The following is a 23,051-nucleotide window of genomic DNA, read 5'->3' as shown; positions in this document are numbered from 1 at the left end:
TTTTTTAAAAAATGGGCAAGATCTGAATGGACATTTTTCAAAAGAAGATACACAGATGACGAGCAGGTATAGGAAAAGGTGCTCAACTTGATTAATCATCAGGGAAATGCAAATCAGAACCACAATGAGCTTTTACCTCTGGTGTCTGTTATCAGACAAACAAGATCACAAATGCTGGCATGATGTAAAGAAAAAGAACCCTCTGAGACTGTAACTGGTATGGCCATTATGGAAAAAGTCTGGAGGTTCCTCAAGAAACTAGGACTACAATATGAACCAGCAGTCCCACTTCTAAGTGTATTTCCAAAGGAAATCAGTATCTCAGTGAGCTGTCTGTACTCCCATGTTTATTGCAGCATTGTTCGTGATAGCTAAGGTATGGAAACAATGTATAAGTGTCCCTCAGTGGATGAATGGACAAAGAAATGTAGTGTATTATATACATGTATTAGAACATCATTCAACCTTCAAAAAGAAGGAAATTCTGCCATTTGCAACAACATGGATGAATCTGGAAGGCATTAGATTAAGTGACATCTATCAGGCAAAGACAAATACTGTATGATATCACCTGTATGTGGAATCTAAGAAAGCTGAAGTCCTAGAAACAGAGTAAACTGGTTGTCAGGGGGCTGGGCAAAGTGAGGAAATGTTAGTCAGAAGGTATAACTTCAGTTATAAGAGGAATGAGTTCTGGAGACTAATGTAAAGCATGGTGACTGTGGTTGATAATATTATTCCTGAAATTTACAGGAGTAAAATTTTAGTAAAATCAAAACAGTGACTGAAATTTACAAAGAGTAGAATTTTAGTGTTCTCAGCAAAAAGAAAACCTATGTGCAGTGATGGAGATGTTAGTTAATTTGTGGTGGCAGTTCTTTCATGGTGTGTGTATTTACCAAATCATCATGTTGTACACTTTAAATATATTGCTATGTTATTTGTCAATTATACCTTAATAAAGCACAAAAATAAGAAAATAAATAAAATTGCTATTATTGCTTACCGAGTTACATAATAGTTTAAAAATTTTTTTAATGTATAAGAAAATTGAATCATTATGTATCTAAATAGCTTATGCAAGACATCTAGCTGCCTTAGATACCTTAGGAATATCTGCTGTTTTAAAATGACTAATTTGTAAAAGGACCAATCTCAGTAACTTTTCGTATATAACATTTGCTTTATTCAAGATATCATTTTTCTAATCCCTATTTATGTTTTATGGAAGGCTGAAATTTTTGCTTTTTTTCTCCAGCGACTAAGATCATAGCATGTGCTGCTTGATAGGAGCAAAAACTTGCCCATAAATTGAGAAACTCATAAAACTAAATTGTGTGATGTAATTATAGACTGTGCCTCTTTTTAAAGGAATAGGTTACCAGGTTTACACTGAGAAAAGGAAATGAAAAAGAATGCTGATTCCTTGGGGCACCTGGGTGGCTTAGTCGGTTAAGCGTCCGACTTTCGCTTAGGTCATGATCTCGCGGTTCGTGGGTTCGAGCCCCGCGTCGGGCTCTGTGCTGACTGCCAGCTCAGAGCCTGGAGCCTGCTTCAGTCTGTGACTCCCTCTCTCTCTGACCCCTCTCTCTCTGACCCTCCCCTGCTCACGCTGTCTCTCACTCTCTCTCCTAGAAATAAATAAAACATTAAAAAAAAATTAAAAAAAAATGCTGATTCCTTATTGTCTCTGGCAATAATGATAGAAGTGAATTGAAACTGAAAATAATATTCTTAACTGATACAGGTGTGCCCCACTTCTGGAGTCGAGCATTCCTGTGGAAACCTTTTATAAGCCCAACTTGTGTGAAGTGAAGCAGTTACCATCAGTTTATATGGAAAAAGTTTTCAATATTTTCCAGGGCCAAAAACTAACCTCTTTTCAAGGCTTTTCTGGTACCTGAGGACACACCTTGCTAACAATATGCACAGAATAAATTAAGCACAGATGTTCATAGACACAGCTGAGTCTCTGGCGGCTGGATGCTGAGATGCTCCTGAGTGTAGTTCCTGGGGAGGGAGCTTGGTGCGGCCACTCTCCTCAATTGCTGCAAAACAAATGCTGAACGCGGTTTTCACTTTTTCCATCTTTCACAAAAGCAGAAATCCTCTTTGGATTTTTCTTGGTTAGCGAAAACAGATGTCACTCTCAAAAGAAAAGTGGCATAGCATGAACTTTTGAGAAGTGAGGGATAACTGTATATCACACTGCTACTCAGTGGTGTTTGTACTTTACTAGTTTCTTCTGCCTTAATGCTAGCTTGGTGTCCATGTCTGTGTCTCAGCTGAGCCTTTCGCTCAGAGACGCCTTCTCTCTCGATGCAGAGCCGTCTCTTTCCCCACGACTAGCAGAGTGCCTGGGGCATGGTAGACCGTCTACAACAAACAAGAAGAGAAAGGAGTAACAGCCTAGCTCATGCCACCGTGCTTGCAACATTTGAGATGGGGCAGGGATGATGGGGGTGGAAGGGGAGGGGGAATGCGGGGGGCAGGTGGAAGATAAAGAATGGAGGTACATAGGAAGCCTAGTCAAGGTCTTCACTGGAGAGCAATCAGGAATGAAAACAAAGCCTTTCTGAAATAAGGCACTTAAAATATTTTGTACCTAACCTTTTTTAAATGAAGGAAACCATTATTTTACTAAGAATCACAGTGTCTGGTTTGATCAAACTAGAATATAACGTAAATTTTTTCTGGTATTTTTGAAAGCTATGGAATATTTGTAAAGCAATTTTTATTGGTGAAATATTGTGTGGTTAAAATGATTTATCTGTGGGTGGGGGGGTGTGTGTATATATGTATGTATGTGGTATACTTAGAACTTACAAAGTATAAAGCTTGTTTTTATTTTATAAATCTGTCAGCATGCTCGGGGAAAGAAAGAAAATTAATTGTCCATAAGATGAAAATTAATTGTAAAATCTTTATTTCTACAGATGTACCAAAAAGTGAAGAATAACAATATACTCACTGTCAACAATGTGAAGACAGCTCTCCTAAATGATTTTCCAGATGCTAATATTTGGGATATTTTGGGAATTCATTCTAAATATGATAATGACAGAAAGGTAAGTTGCAACGTAAATTTTTGAAAGTAGGATCCAGGAAACTTTTCTTATAATCTCATGAATAAATTATCTCAATAAAATTAACTCATGATTTGGGTTTTACACCAGTACTTAAATTGCCGCTCTTGACCTTTCAAAAAGTACAAGAAAAGATAATTCTCCGGATTTGCAGGATAGGAAACTTGACTGTAGAATTTTAAGGAATGTAACTTGTACTTGAAGAAATGGCAAGCTGGCCTTGTAGGTAAAGGCTGGGACAGGAACCAAACCTGGGAAGATGGAGCCTCCCTGGGGCTGAATTTCTAAGGCTTCTACAGGCTTCACGTTTTCTAGATGGTTCTTGCATTTTATAAGAGTTTTTAGACCACAGATCTGATTGTGACTGTCTTGTATGCAGTATTTCCCCATGGTGACGGCAAAGTTTGGGATCACTGGTGGTGTCATTTCCCACCCGGTTTTCTCTTTAGTCTCCTGACTTTCCTGGCTCCTCTGTCCTGCCACGTGGGCAGATTAGTTGAGGTTGCTGCACGGCTGCTCCTGACCAGCACTGGTGCGCCATGCCTCCATTCTCTTCTAGCCTGGGCCTGCTTCTCTGTAGCTCTTGGCTTTATTGTTACTTTGGGGAAAAACTAACACTTTGGGAAGAACTTCTGGGAATCCTTTCCTAACCCTCCACGTGAGTTTCAGTTGCTCATCCTGACTTCATGTGCTGAGATAGTACTGTGTTCCCCTGAGAATGAACTTGGCTGTTCATTACCTGCCCTCTCACTGGATGGACCACATCCTCTGTTAAGAGCAGGGGCCACGCTTGTGTTGGGTTTTGCAGGCCCCGGGGCCCTGTGACTGGAACATAGCGTGTGATTGGTAAACATCCACTGAAGGAAATACTGAGGAGGCAAGGCCCTCTGAGAGTGAGGGTTGCCTCCTAGGCCGGAACTTCAGGAGAGAAGCTTGAGATTGCTGCTCTGGGGGCGAGGAAGGGGGGACAGTAAAGCCATGTGTAAAAACTGCCGTGGTGCTGAATTTCTGCTGGAATTGCCTCCTGTAAATGTACAGGAGTGTCTTTTGTAAAGTCTAAGATACGGAGCGAGGCATGCGAAAGCAGGAAGGTAGCTGGGTGAAGGGCTCTCGGGGTGCGATGTCCCTGGTGGGTGTGGGTGCGGCCTTACTGTGAGAGGCCCGGGGGGTAGCCCATGAGGAGACTTCCGGGTAGGGCAGGCAGCACCAAAACGGAAGTGGAGTCAGGGGTCCGTTGGGCTCAATGCAATTGAAAGGCCAGTGTGGTAGGAATTAGAGTGTTTTTAGTTCTTCACAAAAGGTTTTCCAAATCATAATTTCAAAAGTGAGAAAGAGTTTCATTAATTTTTTTTCATTATTATATCTGCATATAATTAAAAACAAAATTAAAAAGCTCCCAAGATGAACTTCCTTGTAGGGCCAGGTGGCATAGAGCCATCTCTTTTAATAAAACTATTCACGAGACTAAGGAAATTTAGAAAGAAAATTATTATTTTTTTTGTAAATATTTTTCAGGTAATTCTTAACAGGAAAGACGAACACAGATTTCCTATAGTGATTATGTAAACTTACAGACTAGAAAAACAGTGAATTTTTATATAGCAAGGATCCTGTTTGCACAGGTAGAAAGCTAAAGTTTGCCCCAGTTGGGTTTGAATATCAGCTGATAGTGAGTGGTAATTCTAGGAGTCCTGGAAGCAACTCTCTTCTTAGACCTTACGTGCTGTGTTTTTCTTCTCTCTCTCTTTCTCTCTCTCTCTCTGTTTTTTTAAGAAGTGGGCTCTTGTCTGCTTGCTACTAGATGGTAGAGCAGACCTAACCTTCATCAGGGACTAACACTTGTGCAAAAATCCTATCTCTTAAGCATGCCTGATAGATGCATAAGAATCACTTCTCATTCGAGAGTAAAAAATTTTTTCTAATTGATCTGCCCTTTTTTAAAAAATAAATCTGTAGCTACTTACTGATTTTTTACTAAATTGTGTATGCTTCGTTTCTTTTTTTTTTAATTAAAAAAAATTTTTTTAAACGTTTATTTTTGAGAGACAGAGACAGAACATGAGCGGGGGAGGGGCAGAGAGAGAGGGAGACACAGAATCTGAAGCAGCTCCAGGCTCTGGGCTGTCAGCACAGATCACGATGCGGGGCTTGAACTCACGGACCACAAGATCATGACCTGAGCCAAAGTCGGACACTCAACCCACTGAGCCACCCTGGCGCCCCCTGCTTCATTTCTTAAAAACAAACAAACAAACACATTATCTGGTTCAAGTTAATCATAGTATTTAAACTCTTTTGTGAGTTTAAATGAGCGCCTAGTGGCTCAGTCAGCTAAGTGTCTGACTCTTGATTTCGGCTCAAGTCATGATTTCACAATTCATGAGTTCGAGCCCTGCATCAGGCTTCTCACTGACAGTGTGGAGCCTACTTGGGATTCTTTCTCTCCCCTCCTCTCACTGCCCCTCCCCTGTGCTCACTCTCTAAGTAAAAAAAAATAAATAGACTTTAAAAAATTAATAAAGCCTTTTGTAACACTTATGTACCTGAGGCTATTAAATGCATTTAAATAAAATACATTCCTAAGAACAGCTAGGTAAAAATATTCAAGCTATTTATTTAATTTCAATGTATTTATTAAAAACTTAAAATATTGTTCATAATCTATGTGTAAAAGAAGTGGATTCATTTTTTTCATGTCTGTTCTAGGTAAATATAACAGTAGTCTCTGCTGTGATACAAATGAATTTAAGCTGAGCTATGACAGAGCCAAAACAGACTGCTTATCATCAGTTGCCATAAAAACGTCATCTGAAGAACAGCATGTTGTCCTTAAATATTGGTGTTCACAACCCAAAGTCACTGGTTCCCATTAATCTCCTTTTTTATACACACCATATAAGGATGTAAATTTCATTTCCAATGGGACTATAACGACTTCAAGAAAAGGAATCTTCTTTTTTTATTCCTCAAGTTGCACAGCACATCTTAAGTTTTAGATACATTTGCTGAGCTTCTGTTATAGTAATGGGGAATTGAACTCTCTCTTGCCTTCCGAACTTCACTTGTTCTCTCCAAGTCCAGGGGCAATACTTAAAATATTTAAAACCTCCTATGGCTTCAAGAGCAGCCAATCAGAGTCAGTCAACCAGAAACAGATCCTAGAGTTGGAGTAGAGTCTTAAGGCCCTCACACCAATGGGTACCCTGTAGTGGCTGAATCAAATTGTGTTGACATTGGGGCTTTGGCAAAGGGGTCCAGGTGGTTCTCATGGGCGATCACCAGCCTGGTACAGCAGCTATTTACCAGCTGGTACAGACATATTTCAGTACATTAAGAAGTGATAAAGCCTGTATAGCACAAACCAGCTGATTATCAGATCTGTTTTTAACACATTTTGTTTAAGTAAATATTTAGCATGTGTAACTTTTTAAGTATTCCCTATTTAGTAAAGCAAATACTATTATTGTCTTTCCATTTTTTTAGCAACTTTTTTTAACTTTAAGAATTGCTCCATATTTTTACCCATTTTTGGAGTATTTTTATTGCAAATGTATCTGAATAGTCAGTCAATAGATTGGTCGCATAAGCTGTCCAGAAATTTTTTACAAATAAACATAGCAACGAACAAACCAGCACGTTCCCTTGCGCACACCAGCCCCTAGAACCTAGAATGCCTCCTGTGGCCATGTCCCCCCCCCTCCCCTCCAACGTCCTCTGGGCCTGAAGCCCCACTGTTCTCTCTGGGTCTGCCATTCCCACTTACAGGACCTCTGATCTATCTCTGGTTTTCCGAGCACTATGCATTTCCTATGTTTTACTTATTTCTGATTTTACTTCTCTCCCAAGCAAATATGCTTGAGAGAAAAATTACATTAACTCTTTTATGGTTAAAAATCTTTTATTCTACTTGTGCGTTATTGGTAGTTGGAGTAGGTAACCATGTTTCTATACTGCCTCTTCTAATTGGCTGTGGAGACTAGTGGTATCATTCTGATTTTAATTCTTTTGTCTTTCTGCTTTTTTAAATCCAGTATGAAAGCTTTTAGAATCTTCTTATCTCTGGTGTTTGGAAATTTCATGATCATATGTCTTTGTATTGATCCTCTTTCATTCAATGTAGGGAGTATTTGGTGAGCTCCGTCTAATAAAGGTTCATGTCCATCAGTTCTGGGAATTTCTTTGTTCTTTCTCTAATGCTTTTGTTTATTTTCTTGGTCCTTTCTGAATTTTCTGAGTTGAGTCTCTATTTGCTTTTTTTCTTCTTTTTTTATTCCTTTGTCTTTTTCCTTTAAAAAAATTTTCTGGAGATACTTCTTGTATCTTATTCCTGTTTTATAGCATCCCAGTTTTTCTTTCATGGACACAATATTCTCTTTTATCTACAAGCGTTAATTTTGTGCTGTGCTTCCTGCATTACCTCTGCCTTCTACGGCTTCCATTTTCTCATTCATTTCGATTTCCCTCTTTTGCATTCAAAGCATTTGTCAGATGTCTTATGCTGTCTGGTTGTCTTTCACATGGGAGTATGAAACCCTGAAAAGCAGATTACAAATACATGGGTCTTGTGAGTTGGTGGGACTCACTCAGGGAGCTGAGCTGTATTCTAGACCTACATACATCTGCAGACCCCTTTTCCACCTTCCTCTTCACACCTAGAAAATCATGCTGATTCCTGCATCATTAAGAAAATTGACGAGTTTAGTCCTTTATTCCCTCAACTCGTGTTCCCATAATTTTCTCTCTCCATCCAAACTTTATCTGTACTTTCAACAGATATTTATTAAGTATTTATAATGTTCTAAGCACAAGAGGTAAAAGAATAGAGCACAGGGAAGATCTCTTGAAAATTTTTAGTAAAACAAAATAAAAATGTAATAGAACAGAGATGTAAATGAATGTAAATGAAGAGAATGTAAATGAAGAGAAAGAAATGAAAATAAGAATAAATGGTAACCCAGTAGAGACTCAATCCAGAAGACTCAGGAAAAAACAGAAAACAAAGGAAAGGAAAGCATCAGAGAAATAACACCAAGAAATCCCCGAGATTGATGGACGCGAGTTTTCACAGGAAGCCCCCCAGATGCACAGCACATAGAATGAAAGGGGAGTGCTCTGGGGGAGGGCACAAGGAATAGGTCTCTGCATCAGGGATGGTAAGCTGAGTCCTGAAGTAGGAGGAAGGGCTGAAGATTGACTTCCCAGAATCTGACTCCAGAAAGTGGCTGGAGATTGACATCCCAGAGGACAGTGTTAGGAAGCCTGGGGTTGTGAAGAACTTCGAGAAACTGGTGTCGCCGCCGTGTGGGTAGCAGTGGAGTTGTGTTGTGTGTGCTTGTCGTCGCGGGAAGTTTACAGGATGAGCTGGAGAAGCAGGGGGCTGGATTGCACAGTGAACAGTATTTAATTTGAACTCAGAACAGTAGGCGACCTTGGCAACAGTAAGAAATCTGAGAAGATATTGAGCAGCGAGGTGCCCATGACCTGCCTGGTTTTGAAAGAGCACTCTCCAGCATTTTGAAGCAGTTGCTGGAGGGGACAGTGTGTGGGATGGTCCCTCAGAAGAGAGAACCGGCAGGAACTGGTCCACAGCTCTTAGAAATGGCAGGAGAGACCAGGAGCTCAGCGGGACTGGGGGTTCTACGCCTGTGCTGCTTATCCACCAAGTGCTGCCGGAAATTCACTTTAGATCCTGCTGCTGCCACCAAATCTGTTAACACAAATTCAACTGAGTAACTTTTAAGGACCTAAATGGGGTTTTTTTTTTAAAGGTTTGTGAATAGGACAGCATCCCATCTAGCAAATGAAAGGATGCGCTGAGGAGTAACACCTAGTGGAAGGCTTTTAGGGAAGGAGGGTGGGGCAGGAACATTATTCGCAAAAGAAAAGGATTGTTTCAGGCAAGGTGACTTTCCCTTAGGGGAAGAGCAAGGGTCTTAATGTGTAGACTACCTGGTCCTTCTCTGAGGGATGGAGAGGGCCCATGTGGCAGACTCCCTGGTACTGATCTAATGGAAAAATTCCAGACTGATGGGTTAAGACAGCATTTCTGAGGGAGACTGAAGCTGCAGTTAGGTTAGGGAAGTCGGTCTAACAGTGCTGAAATTATAAAATGCAGTGTCATTGGCTTATTTGTGGTACTTGAAGCTTTTGCAGCGGGCAGGTGGCCTAATTAAAAATCATGGAGTGAACCAGAAGAGGGCCTGTATTTCCAGCAGAGACATACCCATGTGGGCAGCTACGTGGTTGATTTTCCGTAAGCATCCTGAGTCAAAAGAATCTTAAACCACGCCCATTGTCCTCCTTGTTACCCCAAACTCTTCTTTCTTCTTTATGCCCTGTCCTAGAGGGTAGCATCACCATTCACCCTGGCCGCCTATGCACGAAGCCCGATGGCCGCCCTAACCCACTGCTAAGCTTATACCGTCCCAAACAGTCCGTGGTTATTTCCGTCAGTCCGGTCAGCTGCATGTTTCGGAAACTGCCTCGGTCTCTCCGTGCCCGTTTCCACTCATTTCTGTTCGCCTCTTGCTCTTTCTTCCCCACAGGACTGTCGTAGTCTGTGTGCAACATTCCCCGGGCCTGTTCTCCCGTGTCTTTCCTTCTCACCGTGGCTACTGTGGTCTTGTTTTAAATAAGCAAACCAGATCCTATTATTTACCATTCTTTACCCTCTTCCTAGATGGAACTGACTGTGTCACCATTGGTACCCCTGGATGCTATACTCACACTTGTTTTTAATGTATCCATCTCTTCCTCTGTACCCTGTAAGTTCCCTTAGGGTAGAATTTGCATTTTACTTCTGTGCATTCATAAGACAGAGTAAGTGCCCAGTAAATGGGTGATGGGTATTAAGGAGGGCACTTGGGATGGGCACTCGGAATTGTACGTGCAGGATGAATCACTAAATTCTGTACCTGAAACTAATATTATATGTTAACTGACTGGAATAAATAAAACCTTGAAAGATAGATAGGTAGGTAGGTAGGTAGGTAGGTAGGTAAAATGCAGTAGCCGTGTGGTGGCCCTGGAGGCGACTTCATCTCTCTGTGCGTGTTTCATCATCTGTAAAGTGGATGTAATGGTAGCACTTAGCCTCACAGAGAAATTGTGAGAATGTTAGCGATGATAGTAACTATAGTAACTAGTTTTGAATAGCAGATGAATTGCTTAGTAACACTCTGTCACTCCCAAGGTAAAATCTGGATGTTGAGCACCTTTAGGACCTGGCCTCTGCCCCCGCACGGGGTGGGGTGTCTGACCACTCTCACACATGGAACTCTCCCCACTGTAGACAGAGAAAAGTACTTGCAGTTGCCTAATGCTGTGTTCTCTTTCCCTCCCTTCCTTGCTGGGTCGTCTCTCTTCAGATGGACTTTTCCCGCTTTATCTTCCCGGCAAATGTTTGCTCAGCCTTTGAGACTTTCTGTGCCACTCCTTCCCAGAGGCTTCTCTGACCGCCTCCTCTCCTTCCTGGTGTTTTCTTCCTGGCTCCCAGAGAAGCTTGCACATGTCTCTATTTTGCCTGTGTCTCTGTGTGAACCCCTTGAGGCAGACTTTCAACTGTGTACTCACAGCACCTAGCCTAATGCCGATGGCGTGAATCCAATAAATGCTTATTAAACAAATGAATGCAGGGGTTAATGAATCTCTGATCCACATAAATGGTATGTTTTTTAATGTTATACTGTGCACAAGGGTCAGCAAATCTTGCCCTCCCCCTGCCTGCTGGATACACAGTTTTCTGGGGGACATAGCCACGCTCATGCACCCGTGTGTAGCCCTGCTGCACTAAGGTGTCAGAGCCGCACAGTGGAGACAGACACCAGATGGCCCACCGAGGCCGAAATGCCTGCTAGCTGGCCCTTTGCGGGAAAAGCTTCCTGAGGCTTGCCTCATAGGTAAATTACTTTGCTTTAAATCATATTTGGTAAGGACAAGTGAAATTAGCACAATTAACATTTTTTCCTGTGGCATATAAAAATGTGTTCTTTTCCAGACAGAAGTATTCAGTTTAACTCTCTGCTATTTTTAAACTAAATAGGTAGGAGCAAGCTTTTACAAGATGTCTGGTCTGGGTCCTTTGCCTCAAGCCCTTTATAATGGAGAATCCTTTAAGCTTGAAGAGCTCAATATTAAAGAACTCGAAATGGCTGTGCTTCACAGAATGATGGACACAACCGTATATTTACAGAGGGAGGTTTTTATGGTGGGTAAGCATTTATGAGAAAATACATGATAAATGGTATTTTTATAAATGATTTTTTGCATTGAAACAACTTTGCATAACAAAAGTTCCCATCCTGATCATTTAGTAGTTAATTTAAAAGTAATCATTACTTAATAAAGTTTATCTGTGCATAGTTCTATCAAAGAATGCTTAATTGGAGAGAAAATTCAAATACGTACAGGAAAGTTTGTTGTAAAGCTTATTGTACGCTTCCTGACTGCCTAAATTATTTATTTACTTATTTTAGATTAAGTAGCTTTTAAGTATATCGTGTGCATAACTTTAAAATATATGCATATAAATTGCCTATATTACCTAAGTAATATTTTTGTTGTTTTAGGGCACATTAAATGATCAAACAAATGCAATTGATTTCCTTATGGATAAGAATAATGTTGTACCCCGTATAAATCCTTTGATTTTGCACACTAAATGGCGGTACCTTAATTTAATATCCACATCAGGTAAAATGTTCCTTCCATATGCTTTCTACAAATGCTTTCTGAGCTGTGCATGTTTTATTAAGTGGTTATTTAACATTTAATATGAAAATTTTCAGTAACTGCTGATATTGAAGATTTCTCTACGTTCTTTTTCTTGGATTCGCAAGATAAGAGTGCTGTAATAGCAAAGAACATGTATTATTTAACCCAAGAAGGTAATGAGCATATTTTATTATCCTGACTTTATTCCTAAAGTAGCAAAATTTGCAGTTTTGGTGAGATGTTTGCATAATGAATTTGTATGTTGCCATTTGACTAGAGGGCTGGTTTTCAGTTTCCGAGTGTGTAGTTTCTTAGGGTATATGGATTGTGCTGGGAAAATGCCTTCTACCCTAATTATATGCTCAGGGGCTCATCTAGGTTTTTTGCCTTTTCTCAAAGCAAGCTGTTCCATTTTTCACCTTTTTAAGAAAGTGATAAAACGCTTTTAGGACTATGGAACCTCATGCCTTAAAATGCATGAATAAGAGTATAATTCCCAGATAAGACAGGAAGTAGTTCTGCCCTCTGATTAAACAACGTCTGGATTTTTGCTTCATTGGGGATTATAAGAAAAGGAGAGGAGATTGATACAGGAATGTACTGGGAAATACAGATTGAGCCTGGACAGGGAAGTCGGTATTGGAGCCACACCTTTGTTACAGTACAGTGACCTATTCGAACTAGACAAGGATAGTTGGAGTTTGGCTGGTTTGGTTTTGCTTTGTTTTGTTTGATGATCTTTGCTCTAGAGAGAAAAACAAGAGCAATACGTGAAAGATAAAAGAAGACTGCTTTTTGTCTCAGTGTATTAGAGTGATCTAAAGATAAAATGAACTTCGTAGTAAGGAGTATATTTTTATAGAGAGAATTTTGAGCAGAGGCCACCCAACCAGTTTTTTAGAATGCTGTGGAGTCAAGGTTGGATCAGATGGCCCCAGAATTAGCTCCTACCAGATCCCGGATTTTATGTTCATAAAGTGGTCTGTCTCCAAGAAACCCAGCATATAATAAAATATGATATAGTTCTGTGTTATAGCAGAATAATGTCCTGACTGCATCAAGTGAAGAGAAAAGGAAACAGAGAAACAAGAAATAAAAAACAGAAGTCTGTTTATCAGGTTCTGAGGTGTATTTCAAAAATTCCCTCTGAACATCAGAATAAGTTAGCCTAATTAATGCCCTTTGATTAAAAATTTCCTTTTTCTTTTGTTTATGTAAATGTGCAAAGAAGTGATGGAGTTGTGAGAAATTTACTTAGCACTTTTTAAGTAGTTCTCAATTTACTGTGATAGTAAAAGTGGTGACCTTATGAAGGCATTAGAATTCTTTACCTTTCTTTGAAAAGAAGGTGCTGCTACTGCCTTCGGCTTAAATTGCTTCAATGTAAGCCCTCTTTTTGTTAGAGTTGTTGTATAGTTAAGCATTACTGAGTGTGGTAGTAACTGTGGCCTCACATCTATTCAGGAGTATGATTTTGGGCTAGCAAACTTTTTACAATTGTTTTAAGTAGGTCATGTGATCTAAAGGACGAGTTTTTGTATAGGTTTTAATAATGGCTAGACAAGTTATTTCGGGTGATACTAGGCCTAGATGAAATTAAACCCATTTAACTGTGACTTCAGAGTTAAAAATTGTTTCTCTTTATGGTTTCCAAATTTTCAAACTTTTCTGGAAAAAAAGAATTGTATTAATGTTGATGGCACAAGGTAATATAAATCAGGCCAAGTTAATAGCCAGAGGTTTTGAAATAAATGAACTGTAAGCTAATATTGCTGTTTTTAGTATCTATTAACAAGCTTATATTGTATCCAGTTTTACATCTACGTGGGGTATAAACATCAGTTTTAAAAATACATAGCTGTAGCTAGAAGACAGTTTTGCTTGCCAATACTGGAAGCATAATAAGTATAATACAACTTTTGTCTACTAATAAAAGTATTCCACAGATAGGTCTCTTCGAAACTATTCTTACTTTCTGGTATCTGAGTTTATATAAAGCTTATATAGCACTCACCTAGTATTTTTATATGCATGTCAGTGTGTGTGTGTGTATAATCTTTAGCAATATTTGCTTGTTTAAAAAAAAATAGCTTTAATAGCTTAATACTTTTTAATGTATGTTGCTAGCTGGAAATGTCCCCTGCTTTTAGTTTGATTTTAAAAAGAGGCAATTTGACTAAACTATTTGATGCTTTCAGATGATGATGTAATTTCTTCAGTTACTCTCTGGATTATTGCTGATTTTGACAAAGCATCTGGGCGAAAACTACTTTTTAATGCGTTAAAGCACATGGTGAGTATTTAGATATTCTTAACTACAAAAATTTTATAATTTGTTGTTCATTTTGAGAAAGCCAAATGAAGAACATGCATTAAATCTTTATTCCCCTCCATGTTAACATTCCAAGTAGGTCAGCCTGTTGATAAGGAGGCCAAAACAGGAACTCAGATTCGGTCTCCATGTACAGTAGGCAGATTTGACCAGGAAAAGAAACCCCTGCAAGTTGTCTGTGATTCAGACCTGTGTTGTCTGCTAGCCTTGCTGTTGGACACAGACTTGTCTAGCAGTGTGTATGCACTGAGCGTTCGTGTCCTCCGTAAACTTCATATGTTCAAATCTAATCCATAGCGTAATGGCATTTGGAGGTGCGACCTTTTGGAAGTAATTAGGTCAAGAATGGGATTAGTGCCCTCGTAAGAAGAGGTCAGAGAGCCTGCCTCACTCTCTGTCCTTCATGTGTAGACACAGGACAGATCAGGAGTCCGCAGCCCTGAAGAGGGTCCTCACCAGAACCTGGCAGGCTGGCGCCCTGCTCTCCGCGTCCCAGCCTCCACACCTGCGGGAAGTAGATTTCGGTTGTTTGGAAGCCACCCTGTCTGTGGGTACTTTGTTGTAGCAGCTGGAACTACGACATAGTTGTTATAAATCAGCTGTTAAAGCAGAGTGAATGGTTCCAGACCCTACCATTACATCGATGACCCCAAAGCTGCTTTTTACCAAACCGCAGTTTGTAAGAGCAGTTGTTAATCACATAGTCAAGCAGCGCATTCTTTCTCTGGTTATTTAAGAAAAAGAAATTTAGCTCACTGAAGAATATTTTAAGTCTTAATTCAACCTTAATTTTTTTGTTGCTGGAGAATTACAAACCAATATACTTCAGTAGGATACATTTCTATGTTTATTTAAAATTACTCTTTTATGGGGCGGCTAGTGGCTCAGTCGGTTGAGCGTCTGACTTCGGCTCAGGTCATGATCTCGTGGTTTGTGTGTTGGAGCCCCGCATCAGGCTCTGTGCTAATGGCTCAGAGCCCGCTCTGCCTCTCCTATCCCTGCGTCTCTCTCTCTGGCCCTCCCCCACTCACACTCTCATTAAGATAAATAAACATTAAAAAAAACAACAACAACCCTCTTTTATAACCTTCTATCTTTCTAAGGAAGCTTAAAAGTTTGTCTAGATTAAAAACACCTAAGAAACATAAATCAGAGTATTTTATGAAATTGTTTTGCATTAGCCAAATGTAAATTTATTGCTGATAACAAATTACCCCATAACTTAATGGTTTAAAAACAATAAGCATTTATTTTCTCACAGCGTCTGGGGCTTAAGAAGTCACAAGTGACTTAGCTGAGGGGGCTGTGGCTGGGGTGTGTCGTGAGGGTGCGGTCAGGATTCTGGCCACACTCCCCTGCAAGCTTGACTGGAAGCGGACCTCCAGCTGCTCACAGGGCTTGCATGGCTGCCGGCAGGGAGCGTCCGTTTGTCACTGGTCTTCACAGACACCTCACAGACCCCATTTCAGCATTGCTAAGTGTCCTTACAACGGGACAGCTGGCTTTCCCCAGAGTGAGTGCTAAACAGAAGCCACGGTGTCTTTTATACTCTGGCCTCAGAAGTCACACGCTGTGCTTCACACTGTCCTGAGACTTAACACAGACCGCTCCTCTCTGGTGTGAGGAGGAGCCGTACAGAAGCGTGCGTACACAGAAGTGGGGATCCTCAGGGGCCACCGTGAAGGTGGGCCACCACTTCAAGAATGGTTAATGCATTTTAGACGCAACATCATCAAATCAGGTGGGAGAATTTTCATGTCACATTAGACAATCTCAGAACACACTCTGACTTCGTTCAGTGGCCTGCAGATCAGCACGTTTCAAGAAAGGGTGTTTGGGATCTATGGAGTACGTCACCTCTGCCTTCTCTTTCTTCTCAAGGATTCTTGGTAGCATGTTCTTTGCGAGGCTGACAGATTGCCTTCTCCCAGTACTTCCTGCATGTACGGCTCTCCTGTTATGCACATATTGGTATGTTTAGTGGTGTCCCACATTTCTCTGAGAATCTAATCATTTTATTCATCCTTTTTACATTCTGTTTTTCAGACTATAGCTCTGTTGATTTATCTTTAAATTCAGTGATTCTTCCTTCTGCCGAGTCCAATCTACTGAACCCCTCTAGTGAATTTTTCATTTCAGTTATTGTACTTTCCAGTTCCAGAATTTCCATTTGGTTCTTCTTTATCATTTTTGTCGCTTTGTTATTATTATCCGTGTGATAAGTTGTTATTACCATACCTTTTTCTAACTCTTTAAGAATGTTTTCCTTTAGTTCTTTGAACATATGTATATGTCTGTCAAGTCCATCATCTAAGGTCCCTCAAAGATAGTTTCTGATGCTTGGTATTTTTCCTTTGTATGAATTGAACTCTCCTGTTTCACTGGCCTTTTATTGAAAACCCAACATGGTAGATAGTACACTGGAGCACATTTGGATCCCATGTACCACCTCATCCCCTTGTTTGGTCATCTGTTTGTTTAGTAATATGATGAGACTAACTCTCTAGTCTGTCTCCCGCTCATTGCTCATTGGTTTTCTCTGATATTCCTGCTCAGACTTTTTTCCTTGTTTCTGGCTTATCTAGGTTTCCTGGAGACTGCCTCTGAGTCAGCCAAGGCCAATTATTGCCCAAAGTTTATACTTAAATACCCCGAGGCAGTTAGATGTTCACCCTTTACTGCTGGATGTCTGCTTGATTTCAAGGCTACTTTCCCAGTTCAGGGATTTTATGATCTTGCCCCACATTCACCGTGGAATAGAGTGCCTTGGAATTTCCCCTTATAATTACTCCTGAGAAGGTTCAACCTTTGGCTTGGTTTTAAACCTGACTTCTAGGAGTTGCCCCTGGGTCAGAGTACCTTTTTATTTAGCAGTGTTTACTTAGAGAGTGTCTCCAGTGCCCCCCACCCCCACCCTCCAAAGTCCCATCCTCATTTCCTGAGCGGGGCCTCTGGAACATGGACGCAGGTTTCCAGCCGCTCAGGGCTGAGTGTGATCCCAGGACAGCTCTTCTTCTCTCTCTCCTCCTCTGCTTCTCTCTTAAACCCCTGGCTCCTGTCATTTCACCTCACGTTTTTTTGCCTGGAGGACCCTATAAAAACAGGCTCCAGGTGAGATTTCACCCACAGGCTGTCATCTGCTCACTCTCGATCTAGTTCACTGATTGAATTATCTGTGATGTCAATTCTTATTTTTATTCTTTCCAGTATTATATTTTAAGCCTCTCTCATTTTCATTTCATTTCAGCCAGCTTACTTTTAACTTTTGCCTTTATCTCACTTGGGCCTCTTCTCTCTCTCTCTGACCATGTTTTCTTTTCATAGCTGCACAAAGCTTAAAAGACTAGTGTAATGAACACTTCTATACGTAACACCTAGATTCTGTCATTGTTAACATCTTGCCGTATTTGTTTTATCTGATTATCTGTTTGGGGTGGGGGGAAGGGCAGGAATGATCTAGATCATTTTAAAGTAAGTTGTAGAAATCGGCATACCTATTCCTTCGTATTTTAATATGCATTTTCTAAGAATCAGGGTACTCTACATAACTGCAACACCACTATCCCATTGTTAGTACTACATCTGAATTAAATTGTTCCCAGGAAGATATCTTTTCTTTTTTTCAAGCTGGGAGCCAAACATGTTTCATTGTTAACATTTCATTAGTTTCTTTTATTATAGAACCTTCCCATCCACATTTTGTCTATTGACTTTTTAAAGCTGGTTGCTTTTTAGAAAAAATCCCACATTACAAATTTCACAGATGTTTTTTTCCCCTTGCAGTGTTTTTAACTTATTCCTTAGTCCTTATATCTCCTCTTTTCCTGGACCTTGTAGCTGACTGAGTTAGATTCCGCTTCAGCGTGTTCTGGCGCGAGGACCCCAGGAACGATGCTGTATTGTTCATGCTCTGTTTGCACACTACCAGACTGAAAAGAAATTCAAATGTCCAGCATCAGTAGAATGTATAAAATAGAGTATGTTTATACCATGGAAATCTATATAGTCCTAAAAAATAAAGTAACTACGGATACACAAAACAGCGTTGATGAATCTCATAGCCATTATGTTGAGTGGAAACAAAGCAGGAAAGAAAACATTATGATTAGATGAAATGTTTAATGATGAAACTTAGGTGACAAACCAGAAAGAGAAGCAAGAATGATCCTACAAATAGGTAGGAAAAGTGGAAAGGGGTAGTCACTGGCAGGGGCTGTGAGAGGCGTCTTCGGGTTGCTGACAATGCTCTGTGTCTCCACCTGGGTTAATTCATTGAATTCTTGTATATTTTTGTTTCGTATATTGTTTTACATGTGTTTTTTCACATACAAAAAGAGGTTAAAGTATTACATTATAAAAGACTTGTTGTACAAAGAGGTGAAGCGATCAGAGTTACTAAAAGGACTGTTTTCCAGCCATGTCAGTGGGTACACATTGAGTACCATCCACATAGAAAGACCTCTACAGTGAAGGATGCTGTGTGCTAAAGTGAACAAACTCCAATGGAAAGGAAAAAGTTCAGCTGTAAAATGATACACGAGATACCGATCTTTTTCACCTATAAATGTGTTTTGCAGAAAACAAGTGTTCATAGTCGGTTGGGAGTTATTTATAATCCTACATCGAAAATAAATGAAGAGAACACCGCTATTTCTAGAGGAATTTTGGCAGCTCTTCTTACACAGAAAAACAGCTTTTTGAGAAACTTTCTCAGGAAACTGGCAAAGGAAGAAACTGCTACAGCTATTTACTCTGGAGAAAAAATTCAAACATTCCTTACTGAGGTCAGTAGCTATTTGTTTGGAATAAGAAATATCTACTGCATATTTAGAAGGTATAAGCCAGTGTGGCATGCTACTCAAAAATACCAGTGAATAAGTCGAATCAGTTGGGGATATTAAACATTCCTTCAAACGGGAAACGACAGTGATGTGACTTTGCATCGAGGCATTTAGCAAACCAGATTTCATGTATGTCTCCTACTACTATGTGATCCTTGAAGTCGATAGCAATCTAGTTAGGACATGTATGTGGAGATTGAGAGTTCAAGGGCTATGTAAGTAATACTCAGGTATTTCACTGAAAGGTACAATATGAGGGAAATTCTAAAGATGGAAGATGATCCTCAAGAAAGAAGATCCACTAATCCACTCAAAAATGTTGGCTGACTGTCTGCAGTGCAGGGAGGTATTAGAGTTTCCCTGGTGGCGGGAAAGACAGACAAACTAAATGGTACTGGAAGAATATAAAGAAACGAGAGGGTAGATAGTTTGAGGCATGCTCTTTCAGCTGAAGTGGTGAGGGAAGGCATCTCTTAAAGAGATATTTTTTTGAGCAGAGGTCTGAATGAAATGAGAAAATCTGTGAGAAGAATGCACTAGATTTGGGAACACACTAAGTCTAAAGGACTGACACAGAGGCCGTCTTCCTAGGTTTGAGGTACAGGCTGAAGATCATTATGAGCAAAATAGAGACAGTGATGTGGAGAGTACTAGGAGATGAGGTCAGAAACATAACCCAGGTATTTCAGGCATCTGTAGGACATGGTAAGGAACTGAAGTCTTTCCTGAATGTGATGGGAAACCACTGAGGAATCTTGAAGAAGTGAGTAATCTTTAAAAAGATGACCCTAGATGCCATGTGAAGATTTGGTAGTAGGCAGGCAAAAGTGGATATAGGGTGAATAATTAGAACGTTTTTGCAGTGATCTAGACAGGAAGTGATGGACTAGGTAGTAGTGATGGGAATGATTAGGTGGTTGGTATATATTTGGTTTTTTTTGGGTTTTTGTGTGTGTGTGTGTGTGTGTGTTTTTAATATTTTTATTTATTTCTAGGAGAGAGAGAGAGAGAGAGAGAGAGAGAGAGAGACAGCATGAGCAGGGGAGGGTCAGAGAGAGAGGGAGACACAGACTCTGAAATAGTCTCCAGGCTCTGAGCTGGCAGTCCGCACAGAGCCCGACGCAGGGCTCGAACCCACGAACCGCGAGATCATGACCTAATCGGAAGTCGGACACTTAACCGACTAAGCCACCCAGGCGCCCCTGGTATATGTTTGTTGCAATTCTAGTCAACAGGATTAGATGATCAGTTGTATGTGATATGTGAAGGTAATATCCTTACATTTTAGCTTGAGTGACTGGAATTAATGGTGGTGTCTTTTTTTGAGATGGGAAAGTCTAGATGAAGAGAAGATTTGGACACATAGGGGATCAAGAATTAAGTCTGTACATGTTAAGTTGAAGATGTTTGTTGTACATTCAGGTGGAGATGTTGAATTGACAATTGAGTTAGTGAATATAGAAATCAGTTCAGGGTTATTGGGGTGTTTTTAGAGTCAGTCACTTTGAGAGTAACCAACTTTATATATCATTTAAAACCAAGAAACTGGATGATATACCTTGGAAGTGAGTTGGGTGAGGGAAGAGGGGCTAAAAAATGGAGCTCTGGAATATTCCAGCATATAGAGGTATGCAAGTAAAGGATGATCCAGTAAAGGAGACATATGGAACAGCCATGAGTTAGGAAGATAACCAGGAGAGTATGGTATCCTGAAAGTCAGTTGGAGAAAATATTTCAAGGACAGAATGATCAACTATGCAGATGTCCCTGAAATTAGGCTTCATAATTGACCATTTACTTGTTAAGGTGGTCATTGGTGACTTTGATGAGAACAGTTTCAGTGGAGTGGTAGGTATAAAAGTAAACTTGATTGAAAAGAGAATGGGAAATCAGGAAATAGAGATAGTGAGTACAGGAACCTCTTTCCAAAAACTTTATTTTCCCGTGAACAGAGAAATATTTTGTAGCCAGAAACAGGATTGAAATCAAGAATTTCTAAATTTGCGAGATGTCACTTTTTTGTATGCTAATGGAGACAATCCATCCAAAAAATGGGAAAGGATGAGAGAGGAGAGCAGAGAAGAAGCAGAGTTCTTGAGTAGATAAGAGGCACTAGGATCCTCTGGACAGGTGTTAACAGTTGGCTTTAAGAAAAGAAACCATGCATCCATTTTAACCGCGAAGAAGGCAGAATGTATGGGCATGGGTGTAGAGGGGTAAATTTAGTTGATGGTAGCAGGATAAAGGACTTCTGATTATTTTCATTTCCGGAAGAAATTCAGGTCATTCTCTAAGTATTAGAGTAGGTATTAAAGAGGTTTGAGGGAAGAGGAGGAAATACCACATATTCTTTTATTCTAAGAGAAACTGAATTAACTACGTAAGTGTGGGAGGGTTTCTGAGGCCACCAGATGTTAACGACTGTAAACTGAGAGTGAGATCGGTGTTAGTCTCAGCTTTTTCTCCAGCGATAGTAACACTGTTTTGGTTCTAGTTATAAGGGAAGCAGAGTTGTGCTTAAAACAAAGTTGAGGTTTTGCCAGGTGAATATGACTGCAGGGAAGCATTCCAGAGAGCTAAGCATGGAAAGTTTGTGTTGCAGTAAAGGCCTTTGAGGTATAACTCTGGAGGAAAATTATGGAAGGTGTGATGGATAGTAAATAAGTGGTAGGGACAGATCAGAAGGGGTTGTGTAATGGTTGGTATGGTGACACTAGATTAGATGAGCTGGAAATTGAGTAGTTTATGAGAGGGGATTGAGATGGAGATTTCAGATGTAAGTGGGATCTTACATCTGAAGTTGTACATCTGAAGTTGGCATCCAACTCAGGTCATGATCTCACGGTTCATGAGATCAAGCCCCATGTGATGCTTTGTGCTGATAACTCGTGGCCTAGTTGGGATCTCTCTCTCTCTCTCTCTCTCTCTCTCTCTCTCTCCCTCCCTCCCTCCCTCCCTCCCTCCCTCTCTCCCTCCCTCCCTCCCTCTCTCCCTCTCTCCCTCTCTCCCTCTGAACAACCAACCAACCTTTAAAAAATTAAGTTAAGGGGCGCCTGGGTGGCTTAGTCGGTTAAACATCCGACTTTCGCTCAGGTCATGATCTCATGGTTCGTGGGTTCAAGCCCAGTGTTGTCCTCTGTGCTGACTGCCAGTTCAGAGCCTGGAGCCTGTTTCAGAGTCTGTGTCTCCCTCTCTTTCTGACCCTCCCCTGCTCACACTGTCTCTCTCTCTCTCCTAGAAATGAAAAAAACATTAAAAAATGTTTTTTAAAAATTAAGTTAAAATTTAAATTCAGTGCTCCAGTCATACTAGCCACATTTTTAAGTGCTCACTAACCATCCATGGCTGTGGCTGCCATTTTGGACAGGGCAGTGGATCATTCCTGCCATCATGGGAACGCACCAAGAACCTGTTAGAAATTCAGGCTTCAGGGCCCCACCTTGGATCTTCTGAAGCAGGAGCCACATCTCAACAAGGCTCCCAGCTGGTTGCACATTAAAGTTTGATAAGTACTGATACGGAGAAGTGTTTCCTAGTGTGAAGATGTGAAGAACCTATTCATGGTTTATTTTCTGTGAATGTCCATATATTTTTTCACTCTCACCAAGCATTACCTTTATATTTCAGAAATAAAACACACTATTACTAAATTGGTTTTGTGAGATTGGTATATTGGGGTAAGATAGGGCATTTCTATTTCAAACACTTTTTTTTACTGACGGTACCAAAATGGGGGTACTGAGTTGAGAATTTAATGAACATTGGTTTTATTTCTTTAATGATAAGTCTTAATTAAGTTGATGTTCCCTGGCATATTACTAGTCAGTAATCCACCTGAAATCTTCAAAGAATGAATGTGGCATATATCTACTTGCAATGAGATTTACAAATATTGTAATTGACTTGGCAAAGAAATATTCTTTTATAAAATGTGGTTTCAAACGAAAATAGTACTTTTTAAAATCATAATTTAGAATAATTTCAAATTTTGCATTAATATTTTAAAGTAGGCTTTGTTAAGAAAATGATTTACTGGAGTGCCTGGTTAGCTCAGTTGTTTAAGCATCCGACTTCAGCTCA

General features: G+C 40.2%; 1 protein-coding gene across 4 annotated transcripts in view; it reads left to right on the top strand.

Annotated features, from left to right (window-relative positions):
* UGGT2 (UDP-glucose glycoprotein glucosyltransferase 2) overlaps positions 1-23,051 on the top strand; it is a 177,380-nt gene that overhangs the window by 84,600 nt on the left and 69,729 nt on the right. For 3 of the 4 annotated variants that reach the window (XR_005530743.1, XM_039245721.1, XM_039245719.1), the window contains exons 16-21: positions 2,937-3,068; positions 11,128-11,292; positions 11,654-11,777; positions 11,873-11,971; positions 13,997-14,091; positions 18,708-18,914. Coding sequence is in view for 3 of the 4 variants with exons in the window: in XM_039245721.1 (XP_039101652.1) it covers positions 2,937-3,068; positions 11,128-11,292; positions 11,654-11,777; positions 11,873-11,971; positions 13,997-14,091; positions 18,708-18,914 (822 nt within the window). In the remaining variant the exon portion in view is untranslated. The remainder of the gene's footprint in view (positions 1-2,936; positions 3,069-11,127; positions 11,293-11,653; positions 11,778-11,872; positions 11,972-13,996; positions 14,092-18,707; positions 18,915-23,051) is intronic. The other variant, XM_039245722.1, reaches the window with a different exon arrangement.

The sequence above is a fragment of the Hyaena hyaena genome, unplaced genomic scaffold (genome assembly GCF_003009895.1).
Source record: "Hyaena hyaena isolate Hyena2069 unplaced genomic scaffold, ASM300989v1 scaffold_263, whole genome shotgun sequence".
In the NCBI taxonomy this organism is placed as follows: Eukaryota; Metazoa; Chordata; class Mammalia; order Carnivora; family Hyaenidae; genus Hyaena; species Hyaena hyaena.
This window is presented reverse-complemented; position numbering and strand designations above follow the sequence as displayed.